The sequence below is a fragment of the Pelophylax lessonae genome (assembly GCF_965119305.1).
Source record: "Pelophylax lessonae genome assembly, chromosome: 6".
In the NCBI taxonomy this organism is placed as follows: domain Eukaryota; kingdom Metazoa; phylum Chordata; class Amphibia; order Anura; family Ranidae; genus Pelophylax; species Pelophylax lessonae.
In genome coordinates this window covers 235,272,877-235,287,966 of record NC_138773.1, presented here as the reverse complement: position 1 = coordinate 235,287,966, position 15,090 = coordinate 235,272,877, and the positions used below count along the sequence as shown (strand labels likewise).

Below are 15,090 nucleotides of genomic sequence, written 5' to 3'. Positions count from 1 at the left end.
CACCGCGCTGTGTCTCTCGAGCTTATAAAGACCTGGGTCACATGCTTCAGCTGGCCAATCACAGCTACTAATACATTAGTAGGCATGGCTGTGATGGCGCACACCAGTTAAACGCTTGTTGATTGGCTGTTGAAAGCCCGCCATTAAAAGCGCGCCATTACATACAAAGCAGGAAATAAAATTACCGAACACGGATTTTAAACCCGAACATACAGTAACGTTTTCGGGTCCGTGTCCCGGTAACAAAAATCCAATTATCTGGTACGGACCCGAATAATACAGTCTGTGTTCGCTCAACACTAGCGGAGAGGAGATGGGAAAGCCATCCTGTCCAGAGGACTTGCGTTGCAGTGGTGGGCATGACCAGGTGTGCGTTTGGAGCATGTGTGCTTCTTCATCAGGCCTCCCGGGCAGCCATTGTAGATATAGTTATAAGGGTTCGGCAACTGTTACATTCCCTTCCCTACCCACCTAATTGCCGAACCCTTATAACCACATCTACAATGAATATTTAAATGACAATCCATCATAAGATTTAAAGTGCAAAGCGTGCCATTGTGATCAACAATAAAATAAGTGAATAAATGAATAAATAAATATTAAGAAATTGGGGAAATATTTAAAAATGTATGTTCAATGTGTAAACATATTTAAAATAATATGGTTTTCTTAAAATGTGATAAGTGCTAGGTGATAATCTTCCGTAATGGAAATTGCACTTCCCAACGATTTCTATATATAGTCCACTATATAGTGACAAAATAGTGCATCCAGTAGCAGCCTCCGTGGTGACCTTCACCGCAACACCCTATGTGGTCCTCACCTCCGCTCCTGTGGTCTTACAGCGCAGTTTACCCTTTCAGGGTCGCCTTTCCCGGAGTTACAGATGGTGTACCAGCCCCTCAGGAGAACGTTTCACTCTGGTTAACTTCCCTCATAGTAACCATTCGGTGTCACATAGAAAAGGGGGGGGATATCCCCCTTGGAAGACACGTGTCCCTGTGTTGTACGCGTAGGGGAGGGGCCCGGAGGGTGTTTCTGCCTAAACCAGGAAGTGAAGGAGCAGCACACAGAGATACACCATTCCCACCCGGTTGCGATCACATACAATTACTAGAGATTGCTACTAAGGTTGTTTTATGCTTGGTGCACTTAAAGCGGAGTTCCACCCAAAAGTGGAACTTCCGCTTTAGGGAGTCCTGACCCCCCGACATGCCACATTTGGCATGTCATTTTTTGGGGGGGGGAGCGGGTACCTAGTTTTGACAGGTACCCGCTCCCACTTCCGCTCGGAGCGCCGCGGCGCCCTGAGCGGAAGTTCTCCTCTCCCCCTCCCTCCCTGCAATCTTCTGGGACACGTCAGAGGTCCCAGAAGACTGCCGGCCAATCACGGCGCGCAGCGCGACTCGCGCATGCGCAGTGGGCACCCGGCTGTGAAGCCGCAAACTGTAACAGCCGGGTGCCCACAGCAGTGATGCCGGCGCCGTGGGAGAGGATCGAGGCTTCCGGCGGCCGCATCGCTGGACCGTTGGACAGGTGAGTAAATGGCTGGAACTCCGCTTTAAGCACCCACTAAATGTGAGTACATTACTTTTCTTAAAAAAATACCATTTATAAAAAGATATAAGCACTATTGGAGTCCCCCCTTCCTTTCACGCTTTGCACTTTAAATCTTATGATGGATTGTCATTTAAATATTTATTAATTTGATCATTTATTATTTTAATTTATTACTGATTGTATTTTGCACATTTATATATTTATTTGCAGCACTATTGGAGTCCCCCCTTCCTTTCACGCTTTGCACTTTAAATCTTATGATGGATTGTCATTTAAATATTTATTAATTTGATCATTTATTATTTTAATTTATTACTGATTGTATTTTGCACATTTATATATTTATTTGCAGCACTTTATATTGCACGGCATTATTTAATTTATATAGTCATATACACTTAAAGAGGAAGTAAACCCTCCTCTTGAACTTTTACCTATAGGTAAGCCTATGATAAGGCTTACCTATAGGTACTGTAAATATCTTCTAAACATGTACCGTTTGGGAGATATTTATCTTACATGCAGCCAGTGACATCACTGGCGCATGCGCTCTGAAGGAACAGCCACTGGTGCCGTTCCTTCAGAGCCACGTGCCGTGACCGTCGGCTTCCATGCGCGGGAGTGACGTCACCGCGGGCTCCGGCCAATCAGATGGCCGGATGCCGCGATCCCAAAAGACGGGCGACTGAACATGTTGCCCGTCATAGAGGTAAGCAGGCGACACGGCGGTGACTCGTTCTAAGGTAAGTATTTCATAATGAGCTAGTATGCAATGCATACTAGCTCATTATGTGTTTCTCTTTCAGGTTAAAAAAAAAAAAATGTTTGGGTTTACAACCTCTTTAAGGGAGAGTGCTGTGCTCACTGCAATTCCCATAGAAAAGTGCTAGACCTGTTTAGCTCGCAGAAACAACACTTTATACACTCACTTTGGTTGTTTTAACCAAAGAAATGTAGAAAAATACATTTTGGCCTACATTTTTAAAGAAAGGGGATTTATTTGCAAAATGTTACAGTATAACAGAATCTAAAAAATGTTTTTTTCTTTTAAATGACAGTTTTTCTGCCTTTTGTTGTTCATATAGTAAAAAATAAAAAAACAATTAAATGCCGCCAAAAGAAAGCTCTGTCTGTCTAAAAACAAATGATAAAAATTTCATTTGAGTACAGCGTTGAACGACTGAGCAATTGGCTAGTGACATTGTTGAAATCTGAAAATGGCCTGGGCAGGAAGGGGGTCAAAGTGGTTACATGAAATATCACTTAGGGAAATGGTCCTCTGATAACTAAAGTGTACATAGACATGAAACTGATAAAATATTACAAAGTCAAAATCAATAATGGCATTAAAACCACCTACCCTTCTGGCTGTTGTAGTGTACTCCTCATAGTTTTTATCTGCTGAAAATGACCAGACATATCTGTAGATAAAACCATCTCAATGACGAGTGTTCTCAAGTCTCTGCAAACAATTCCAAACACAATATAATATGCTTTATATTTTGAAATATAATTTACATGACATAACAACAAGTTATTTTACCATTGATCACTGCTGGGTATCTCAGTGCCTCATACCCTGTTTTCTTACTGTAAACTACTTATACGGTTTCTCTTCCATTACTGCCAAGCACTTACTAAAGGAAATGTACAAAGGATAAATATACAAGGCCCTAAAATGGAAAAAAAAAATGCCACGGTCGCTTTAAAAAGGATAATAATTTTACTACAATAATCACATGGCCAAAGTACATGGCTACATGTGTGTTTCAAATAAAATGTTTAGAATAATTAAACAATGAAGAAAAAGAGGGGAAGAAAAGAAAAAAAAGGGAAAGATATGTTTCCTTTCCCCCCCCATATCCCCTCAAAAAATGGGCATTAAATGGTAACCCCCAAATGGTATATAAGACCAATACAACAATATTAATTAAGAAGTACAAACATATTTTTAATGAACATACAAAAGCATATACATGACCTAATCCAGAGCAGGGTCATAGTGGTAAAAAGATCCCTGTAGCAGTGACATCCAAAAAAGAGATAATTAAGCAGGTAAAAGAGGCCAACATTGTTTGCGGTAGGGCCATTCCGCTTCCTTAGGGGTTTACTGCCGCATGTGTTTCATCAATGTCAGAGGCATAGGGGAAAAAAGAAGAACAAACATCGTTGGATGTGTCCCAGCTGGGGGGAGACCATTAAAAGTGTGCATCCAATGCCTCAGGTTCCCCAAAGGTGCTGCCTGGCCGGGAGACTATAAAGCAAACTTCCGGTTGCAAGGCAGAAGGTCTGTTAGCTCAAGCAACACCAGAAATAGGATATCATATCCGCCTTAACATGAGTGAATGAACAGCCAGGTCCGAGCATAAGGGAGACCAAATAGCACGATGCCTGGGTCTCCCAAAACCCCACCAAGTACACCACACATCAATATAATCTTTATATTATTAATTTTGTTTAAATTGGCTAAATACACTCCCGACATTGAGACTCGACGTGTGTTCCAACAGCTGGAAGTTCAATTACCCCATGGTCATGTCAGAAACCATGTAACCCCCACCTTAACCGCAGAAACCACTTAATTTTATTTTCATTGGTGGATGATATTTTACACAGATCTAATTTGTGGTTGATTTATTTTTTGTGATATTTATATGTTGCATAGAAATATTAAGGATATCTAGCATCCATATTTATTAATAGTTTATTGGTTATTGACACAATCTTTTTGGGTTAAGCAGCAGGGGTATCACATTTAACACAGAAATCTTTGGCACAGTGATTCTACTTTACAATATATTCCCTATAGCCAGCTCTCATGCAATACACCCACTGTTATAGAATAATAATTTTAAAGGTCCACATTAAATATAATTTTCAAAAAACTTGTTTTCACCTCCAGTCGTCTTTGGATACATTTACCAAGATATTCATGTCATCCTCTTGCATGATTCGATAGGCAGCACTGACATGATGATTCTCTAGTACGGAGCGATCATTATACAATATTGCAGCATCTGACCTAAAGAAAGAAAATAAACAGTGGGAAAGAATTTAAACCCATGAACAGGTGTCAATGAAGCCTAAATCCTAAAACCAAACTAAGCAGTGTCAGTATGCATTATTAATCTGAAAAAACTGTATGAATAATCTGTCATTTTGACAGTGGGGTCTGATAACTAGGAACACTCACCGGTGAGCATTCCTGTTTCTCTGCTGCAATATTAATTAATGTTCTCACAGCATGCAATCACAAAGTAGTTCATTTGATTTACCAAAGGGCTAGATGATTTTTGTCCTTTAGCCAAAAAATTAGACAGACGATATCTAACTTACTGTAACTTCTAATGCGCACTGTGAGAAACTTGCAGTATGCAGTGATATCAATGTAAGTGATTTTAGTACAAGAGAGGAGCCTGTACAACTGTGCAAGTCAGAAGATAAGGCTGGAGCTCAGCTTCAAATGAAACGGTTTTGTGCCTATCATTTTAAAATAACATAGGTTTATTGCAAACAAGTTATACAAAATATTTAAAATATTATTTTTATAGCGTATGTATTTCTTGTAATCAATGGAAACCAGCTTTTTCACCAGGATTTCTGTTAAGGTTGGGTTGACACTGAAAATTTATACTACAGCAATGTATTGTACATTGTAATATATTAAAATAAAAATAGCAATGTACCAATTCTTTCCCCAGTCCTATAGCAATGGGTAACGTTCCTATTAATGTTGACCATTCACAAAAAAAAATCACAGTTCATGTTGATCAATAGGGCACATTACCAAATTACTTTTATTCTTGTCATGAGTAAAAAAAATGCTACCGTGAGCACCATTATGTCACTTAAAGTTAAATTAACTTACATTTTTTTTTTTTTTACAAAATAATACAAATGCCTGAATAATAGATTATAAATAGAATGTACCCTCTGTCTTTCTTTTCTTTTGTTTCATCCCTTAAATGCAAGCTTGTTTCTGTTATTCTCAGACTTTTGGTTCTAGGGTAGCTATGTTTGTTCCCCATGCCCCCCATGTGTATGTAAACATAGCCATGTGAACAGAAATAGCAGCTAGTATTAGTGAGGTGCATCAGTGAAGGATAGGGAGCGTGCACAGGGCAAAAAAAAAGGCTGAGAACAATGGTAAGACACACAAAAAAAAAAAAAAAAAAAACAGATCCATGATATATTTATTATTTTAGAAAAATGTATGTAACAAAGAAATTTATTGGGGCTTTTCCACTGCATGGTACGGCTCGGTATGGCTCGCTTTGGCGCTTTTCCACTGCATGGTACCGCATGGTACGTGTTTGAACGGTTCTGTACGGTTTGGTACAGCGGCGCTTTTCCACTGCATGGTACTGCTCGCTTAAACAGTACCACCTCGGTTGGGGTTCCAAACGGGCCGTACCTATACCATATCCCACAATCCTTCGCATGCAGCCTTGATTGTCACTACTAGCCACTGATTGGTCAGAGAATCGTTGTAATCCCTCCCACTTACTACTTTAGTGGAAAAGCAAACTGAGCCGAGTAGAGCCTATACAGTGTCGAAAGGTGCCGGACTCGTACCACGCAGTGGAAAAGCAAACCAAGCCGAGCTGGGCCAAGCAGTGCCGAGAGGAGCCGAGCCGGTACTCGCAGTGGAAAAGTGCCATTAGTTTAGCGTAATTTTAAGACAGCTGTAGACAGCTGATCATTATTGATTTCTGCCGAATCCACTGAAAAATCACGAGATGAAAAGTGCATGAATTCTATAAAATGCTTGCATGCTGAAGTCTGCGGTGTTGATCAGTTTGCCACTTATATTAGTTCAAATAAAGTGTTTAAAACTGCAACGCAATGCATAAATCCTAATTCATGCCATTGAAATAGGTATTCATGCACAGGTTTTATTTACATTTACCTTACTTTCTTTTTTTTCCTATATACATTTATTACAAATGCTACAAGTAAGTAGCAAGAATCAGGTTTGCAAAGTAGGTTCCTTAGCTGACCAGTGAGTTAATGATGTACATGAATATACTTTCTTAAGTACAAAACCAGTTGTGGCTCCGTTTCCAGAATAGAGTGAAAGAGGCCTTTGGAAAACATAGGAAAATGTGTGACCTATGAAATGTGTCTGAATATTTTAATAATTTCCTGGACCAGCAGAAAATTGCTCCATATAATTTAAGTTTGTCCAGAGGATAGGGTGTAATGATTGTGTGCTCCTATGCAGCCATAAAATTTGGCAGATTTTTTACCTTGTCTGTATATGAAAGTTGTTTGTGGTCCCAGTGTGCTCATAGTCATGGATAGCAGCAGCTAATATCATTGCCAAAATTTCCAGTTCTGAGAGCCAGTGCTGCCAAAGTGAGATAAATATATTATCACAGTTATTGTCATAAAAAGCCAATTTATATGTGTTAAATCCAAACATGAATTACAGGGTTGATGTCCTAGATAGCACACTGTTTGTCAGATTCAGACAAATGATATACAAAACTTTCCTTTGATAGTTTAAAGCTCTTTTGTGGGTTTCTATAGCTTTCTATAAAGTTTATTGGGAATACTTAAACACCCTATCGCATTTTGTTTTTCTATACTTTCTACTACCTAACCCCTGTATTCCCCTTCTACGCATACTGTCCCATATTCTACCCTCTAGCAATTATTTCTACTGTAATGCCCTCTTCGCCTGCACATACTCTCCATGGACATATGCTACATAGTCCTCTCCTGCACCTAATGCCCACTGTCATACTCCCCAGCACCCTTTTCCTGCACATGCTGCTTGATGTCATACCCTAGGGGACTCTCCTGAACATACTGCCTGCTGTCAGATATGTCCACACCCCTCTTCTGAACATACTGCCTGCTGTCAGAAATATCCATACCCCTCTTCTGAACATACTGCCTGCTCTCAGAAATATCCACACCCCTCTTCTGAACATACTGCCTGCTGTCAGAAATATCTACACCCCTCTTCTGGACATACTGCCTGCTGTCAGAAATATCCACACCCCTCTTCTGGACATTCTGCCTGCTGTCAGAAATATCCACACTAATCTTCTGAACATACTGCCTGCTGTCAGAAATATCCACACTCATCTTCTGGACATACTGCGTGCTCTCAGAAATATCCACACCCCTCTTCTGAACATGCTGTCTGCTGTCAGAAATATCCACACTCCTCTTCTGGACATACTGCCTGCTGTCAGAAATATCCACACTCCTCTTCTGAACATACTGCTTGCTGTCAGAAATATCCACACTCCTCTTCTGGACATACTGCCTGCTGTCAGAAATATCCACACTCCTCTTCTGAACATACTGCTTGCTGTCAGAAATATCCACACTCCTCTTCTGGACATACTGCTTGCTGTCAGAAATATCCACACTCCTCTTCTGAACATACTGCCTGCTGTCAGATATATCCACACTCCTCTTCTGAACATACTGCCTGCTGTCAGATATATCCACACTCCTCTTCTGAACATACTGCCTGCTGTCAGATGTATCCACACTCCTCTTCTGAACATACTGCCTGCTGTCAGAAATATCCACACTCCTCTTCTGAACATACTGCCTGCTGTCTTGCTCTTTGGCACTTCTCTTCTGTCATACCTTGTAGCACTCCACTCCTGCATATAGTGCCTATAAGCAAGTGTTAGTGACACTTGCCTGACGAAGGGGCCGTGCGTGGCTCCAAAATGTTGCTGTATGTTTTTCATGTGACCATGGAAATAATGCTTTGGACCCTTTCAAGGAATCATTGGCGTGCTGATGACATTTCTTCACTTTGATCATTCATGGTTTCCAGCCTATGGTCATTACAGCACCCAACACTGCTGAACAGCCTTTTTCTTAAATGTTTGCAAGGGGAATATTGCGCTTGGTCTCTTCCTAAAAGCGATCCACTTTGAGCCGCTCTTCAAATAGCAACGCAGATGTAGATGAGCCCAAAGTAAAAATTGTCACTTAGGTTAGCGAACACAACTTCAGTTTACCCACTTTGCTAAGTAAGCATTCTCTACTCCTTTAGTAAATCAACCCCATTCAGTACAGAATAACCTGGAATTCACAGAACAAAACAGCAGACAAACTTTTTATTTTTTATTTTTAGCATTGAGAAGACTTAAAGTGGTTGTTAACCCACTCTGCTAACTTCATATAATCCTGTGTGTTTCCTAATGATAGGTGCTCCTGTCTGTGTTTTATAAAAAATAAAATGCAGACTTTACCTGTTTTCAGAGCGCTGCTTACGTGCTCACGTGACCGGCCGGCTCTCTCCTCTCCCCATGTGACAGCTGAAGGGGGCAGAGCCGAGATTCCCCTGCTGACATCATGCAGGACGAGAGGAGGAGAGAGCTGGTCGGTCATTTGAGAGCCGAGCGGCACTCTGAAATCAGATATAGCCGGCATTTTTTTTTTTAAACATAGAGACAGGAGCACCTATCATTAGGAAACACACAGGATTATATATAATATTGAAAGTTTTCCAGCAGCAGGAGGGGAGCGGAGGGGGTGGGCACTTGACACAGAGCAAACAGGCAGGGAGGGAGGGGGGAGAGAGGACAGAGGAGGACAGGAGAGCTGTGGATGACAAAGGCACGTAAACTGACCACGGTGTCAGGGTTCAGCAGCCATGATACACCCTTGTCAGTTTACAGGGGGGAGAGCAGGACCAGCCAGGTTTTTCAGGTGTTAGAGGGCCAAATGACACAGCACAAGCACTGTGCTGTATAACATGCTTTAAAGGTAACACAACCTTTTTTTTTTTTTTTGAAAATATTTCCCGTTAATCCCTGCCCTGGTGGCAAATGCCGCCAAATAGAAAGAAAGGGGAAATCACCCATTATGCACTTTGTGCCCCAGCTATGCACAGTAAAAGTAGAACTATGTGCAAAATTATTTTCTTTTCATTTTAGAAAGCATAAGGGAGGGCTATAACACCTGTCAGTTTTTTGCCATCTGTCATTGGGGGGATTTGCCTTCACTTCCTGTCCTTTAGCCTAAACAGGAAGTGAGAGGAAATCCCCATAACTTAAGAGAATCCCCTGGGGCCCCCCAGGTCACCATAACTAGTGTGCCCATTGTAGGATTTCCCATCTATTACTGTTCGGAAGACACCCCAAAATTCTCTTTTTACTTTCAATTTCAATGATAACGGTAAACAGGAGAAATAACAAGGGAGAATTTCCTTAACTGGGGCACAGACAATGATAAAAACATGGCAGTTCTAACCCCTCTCCACTCCAAAAAAAAGAGGTTTTGCCCTTAGCTATAATTTAAGTATTTACATATTTTGAACTCAATAAAAGCCCTTTAAATTAAGCCCTCATTCACATTTGTATCTTTAGTCATTGTGGGGTAATTAATCTTTAAATTTAACAAAGGCAATGAAACCTTAGCTATTTTCAATGGAGAGAAGATCCTGACAGCTTGCCAGTCTTCTAATGTAAGCCCAGCAGGTGTTTCTAAAATGTTAGAAATGAACCGAAGCTGATTTTAGTGTCTTTGTTGTAATCTTTGAGAATAAATTACTTCACAGCGCCTGCAGCTAGAGAGGTCAAAGATTATTTATTTTAAAGTGTGATTTATTGCCCATAGTTTGGACACAGGTGTATTTTAAGCATACTTAACGTACAGAAAATGTGTTGCGTTTTTCACTTGTTTTGCTGTGAAACTGTTTCTTACCATGATACCTGTATGGAGCAATATGTAGTGCACAGTTTGGGTAACATCAGCTGCATGGACTAAATTGTGGTATGGGTTTTTGTATTTGCTGTAACCAACTTCTAAAGCTTCCACAAATGATACAAGGCAAGAAACAGGAATCTATGAAAGAGGAACAAAAGTCAGTTATGAGCATCTGTACTCCAAACATCTGTAGATTATAACTGGGAGAACATTTTAGAATTAGTATTGATAATACCTTGCATCCTTTGTGCCTATGTTGAGTAAGCGCAAATGCACCAGACATTGCAAAGAGCTTTTCAACCAAGAAACTAAATTGTAAAGTCAGAACTTAAGTTTACCTAAAGTAGTAGGAAAGTCTTGCCTTAATTCACCCTCCAGCAATCATATACCCCAATACAAGTAAAGTATTATGTTTAAAATTGTAACTACAATAAAACCTTGAATTGCAAGCATAATTCATCCTGGAAACGTACTTGTAATCCAAAGCACTCATATATCAAAGCAAATTTCCCTATAAGAAATAATGGAAACTCAGATGATTCGTTCCACAACCATTTGTAACCATATTGCTACACTTGCTACACTCCAGCTGGAGTTGTTTCTGTTAATAAGTCCTAATCAGATGACACAAAGAACAAAAAGAGCAGCGCTATCTAAGTGTACTGTGGTATGATCACAGTTTTAACATATAAAAAGTGGAATGACACACAATGTTAAAAACAATATTCAGTTTCAAGGAGTCTGGTGCTCATCCGCATAAAGCCGCTGGTGTATACGTGGCCAGAGGTCCGGGGACGCTGGTGGCTCCCAGCACTTCCTGGAGAGCTCGGAGACACTGGGGAACTGTGGAAGTCACATTTGAATGCTCTGAACGCACGCTGCGCTTGCCCCACCAGGCTGGGAGTGTCTCTGATTTCTCCAAGAAGCGCTGGGAGCCATGAGCAGATGAGCACCAGACTCCTTAAAGCTGGATATTGTTTTTAACATTGTGAGTGTAATTCCACTTTTTTTACATTATAACAGTGATTATACTACACTTAGAAGGTGCTACTCATATTGCAAGACATCTCTCGTATATCAAGTTGATTTAAAAAAAAAAAGTTTGCTTGTCTTGCAAAACACTCACAGACCAAGTTACTTGCAAACCAATGTATTACTGTAGCTGTTTTCTTGTACTTTTTTGCTTAAAAAAATGCTCTCATCACATGACAGCAATGCCCATCACTTTTTCTAGACAGTGTGGCTGTTGGGCATTTCTGCAAGCCACAACAATGCTAGGAGGATCTGCAGCATATTTCTGTTGCTGGCCTTGCAGGATAGGGGGCGGGAAAAGCCAGGACAAGGACATGAAGGGGCATGGCTAATCAGAACTATGCTCTAATGAATATACAGAAAACGACAAACAGTTTAAGGAAGTGCTTGTGAGCTGCCACATTTGGCTGCACAGGCACATTGTTGTCGGTAAAGCTCAGAGATTGATAATTGCCTAGGTTAGGGTGGCCATACATGATTTGAATCTCGGCTGGTACAGCAGGAACCGGCTGAGATTTGAACCGTTAATGGGTAGGATTTGAACCCGTGGTTGCAGGAAAGAAATTCACTCTGTGTATGGCCGGCCTTATATTGTTCCTAATCTAGACAATTAGCAAATAACGTGATGAATGATAAAAAAAAAACATTTACCGTATTTTTCGCCGTATAAGACGCACTTTTTCTTCCCCAAAACTGGGGGGGGGGGGGGGAAGTTGGTGCGTCTTATACGACAAATACACATTTTGCCTGCATTAAAACTGCCCCTAACTTTGTGTGGTGCTTGCTCGCATGCACTGCGGGCTGTGGAGACTTCTCTGACCCTCCCTGCACGGCCAGGCTGTGTGTGTTTGGGCTTCCCTCTCCCTCCTATAGCGCGCCTTGTCCCCCCTCCCGACAGTCTAACCACGTGCTGCCCAGGCACCATGTCAACACTCTGCTGAGCTTACCGGTACCTTTCCCTCCATCAGTGCGGGCTGTGCCTCCTCATGTCTCCCCGGGAAGTCTCACTCCTTGCTGGGCAGTGTGGGCACAATCGTGCCGCTTCTGTGCATATCTCCCGGGCACTGTATCAATCTATGCTGCCCTGAAATGTCCGCACGTCTGCCCCTCCTGCTCCATATGGTCTGCCTCCCCCAGCCAATGTTTACTGTGTGCTGTCCGTGCTCTGCTCCGCCCCGCTCCTACTTGATTTGATGCCCGTGTTACTTTCACTGTTTACTGACTTTACTGACTGTTAATGAGAGTAAGGATAATTCTTAATATAAAATTGTTTTTAAACTGCTGTTAACTTTATACAGTTGATATAAAATATTTTACTACAGTATTTGGTTCAGAATCTTTTTTTTCTAGATTTTCCTCCTTTAAAATTGGGTGCGTCTTAAATACGGTAGTTCTTAACCACTTGCCGCAGTTTTACTGTGGCAGGCTGGCTCGGATGCGCGAATAAATGTAGAGCTACGTCGATTTGCGGGAGTGGTGCTGGGGGGGGGCAAGCATGCATCACCGGTGGTGTGCTCCCACCCCCACTAGGCAGCAGGGATGCTGATCCATTAGACTAGCGGCCGCGATTGCCTCCGGGCACCTGCGATCACTCCCCGCTGAGATAGGATGGTCAGCTGTTGTTAACACAGCTGAAAGTTGTTCTCTCTGAAATGATCACAGAGTACCTGTGATCCTTCTATATAGGATCACAGGTCTCTATGATCATTTCACAAGTCTCTCCCCCCCACAGTTAGAAAACACTCCCCTAGGCTCACACTTAACCCTTTGATTACCTCTTGGTTAACCCCTTAAATGCCAGTGTTATAATTACAGTAACTGCATATTTTTAGCAAGATTACTGTAGTACAGTCACTAGTCCCCCCACAAGTGTCAAAAATGTCAGTTAGGGGTCCGATCTGTCCACCGCAATGTCGCAGTCTCGCTAAAAATTGCAGATCACCGCCATTACTAGTAAAAAAAAATTGATAACTAAAAATGACATAAATGTTTCCCCTAGTTTGTAGACGCGATAACTATTCTGCAAACCAATCAAAATACACTTATTGCAATTTTTTTTTTACCAAAAATATGTAGCAAAAATACAAATTAGCCGAAAAGGATGAAAAATTGTGATTTTTAAATTTTTTGGGGGGAATGTTATATAGCAGAATATGAAAAAAAAATATATATATTTTTTTTAGTGCAAAAAATAAAGATCGCACAGGTGATCAAATAAATCTCTATTTGTGGGAAAAAAAGGACATCAATTTTATTTCAGCAAAGTGTCACACGACCGCGCAATTTTCCGTTAAAGTAACGCAGTCCCATATCGCAAAAAATGGCCTGGATATTAAGGGGGCAAATCCTTCCGGTCCAGAACTGGTTAAACATACTAAGCAAGGGTAGAATTTGATTTTGAACTTGAATTCTACTTTGAAGATGAATTCTGACTAGCAGATAGGGTTACTGCACCTTAACTTTTTGTCCTTTTCAGTAAACTAAAAAGTATATATTTACCTTAAAGCGACTGATAAGGTCATATCGCGTAAACAGTTCATAAACCATAAATTTAAGTGCATGTTCTCCACTAGCTTCATGTAAAGAAAACACATTAAAAGTCCATTGATCGATATCCTGTTGATAAAAAAGAGAACAACTTATGTAAAATGGAAATATATTTTATTGAAGCCTATCACCTAATTCAACTTCCAGCGTCAGCTTGTTAAATTAATAAAACCTGGAAAGTGATTGGTTTCTATACAAAGCTGCACCTGATTTTGCACTCTCCATTTTTAGTAAATCAACCCGTGTCTATACAAAGTCAGGGTTCAGTCCATTATATAGTATTCATTTGGAAATTGAAGACCGCCTTAATTTATTATAGGTATTGATAATGTTAAAAAAAGATGTTAAGTTCAGTATACCTTACGTAGTATATCAAAGCATATATCTGTCAGTTTAAAGTTCAGGCCATTCAATGCACAGTTACTGGCAGAAAACATCTAATAAACTTATTGCACCTATAACAAACCTGTGTTTGGCCATTTTAACAGTTTATTCAGGTTCTTATTTTTATCACACAATTTCTAACCCTTCCTTACTCTACTAAAAGTGTATTTTTGACTGTTTTCAGATATAAATGCCCCATCGCTTGCTGTCCTGATAGAAAAGGAGGGGCTATCTCTCTAAAACAGACTCAGATAGCAATAAAACCCTAGGCCATAACCTTCCTGCATTGTATCAAAAATAGTTTTGGCTAGACATATAAATACTGTATACAGGTGCATCTCATAAAATTAGAATATCATTAAAAAGATCATTTATTTCAGTAATTCAATTTAGTGAAACGCATATATATATTATATAGATGAGTTACACACAGAGTGATATGTTTTTAAACATTTCTTTCTTTTAATTTTAAAGACTATGGCTTAAAGCTAGTGAAAACCCAAAATTCAGTATCTCTGAAAATTAGAATATTACATGAGACCGATAAAATACAGGGTTTTTAATACAGAAATGTTGGCTTACTGAAAAGTATGTCCATGTACAGTATAGAATGCACTCAATACTTGGTTGGGGCTCCTTTTGCATGAATTACTGCATCAATGCGGCATTGAGGTGATTAGCTTGTGGCACTGCTGAGGTGTTATGAAAGCCCAGATTGCTTTGATAGCGGCCTTTAGCTCATCTGCATTGTTGGGTCTGATGTCTCTCATCTTCCTCTTGATAATACCCCACAGATCCTCTATGGGGTTTAGGTCAGGCGAGTTTGCTGACCAATCGAGCACATTGATACCATGATCAATAAACCAGGTATTGGTACTT

The 15,090-nt window shown here is 40.5% G+C and overlaps 1 protein-coding gene across 2 annotated transcripts in view; it reads right to left on the bottom strand.

Moving 5' to 3' along the window:
* Positions 1-15,090, bottom strand: part of PDE1A (phosphodiesterase 1A) — a 430,190-nt gene that overhangs the window by 76,541 nt on the left and 338,559 nt on the right. For both annotated transcript variants that reach the window (XM_082262401.1, XM_082262402.1), the window contains exons 5-9: positions 13,780-13,896; positions 10,246-10,386; positions 6,810-6,910; positions 4,457-4,582; positions 2,921-3,022 (exon numbers count right to left, since the gene is read on the bottom strand). In XM_082262401.1, the coding sequence (XP_082118527.1) occupies positions 2,921-3,022; positions 4,457-4,582; positions 6,810-6,910; positions 10,246-10,386; positions 13,780-13,896 (587 nt within the window). The remainder of the gene's footprint in view (positions 1-2,920; positions 3,023-4,456; positions 4,583-6,809; positions 6,911-10,245; positions 10,387-13,779; positions 13,897-15,090) is intronic.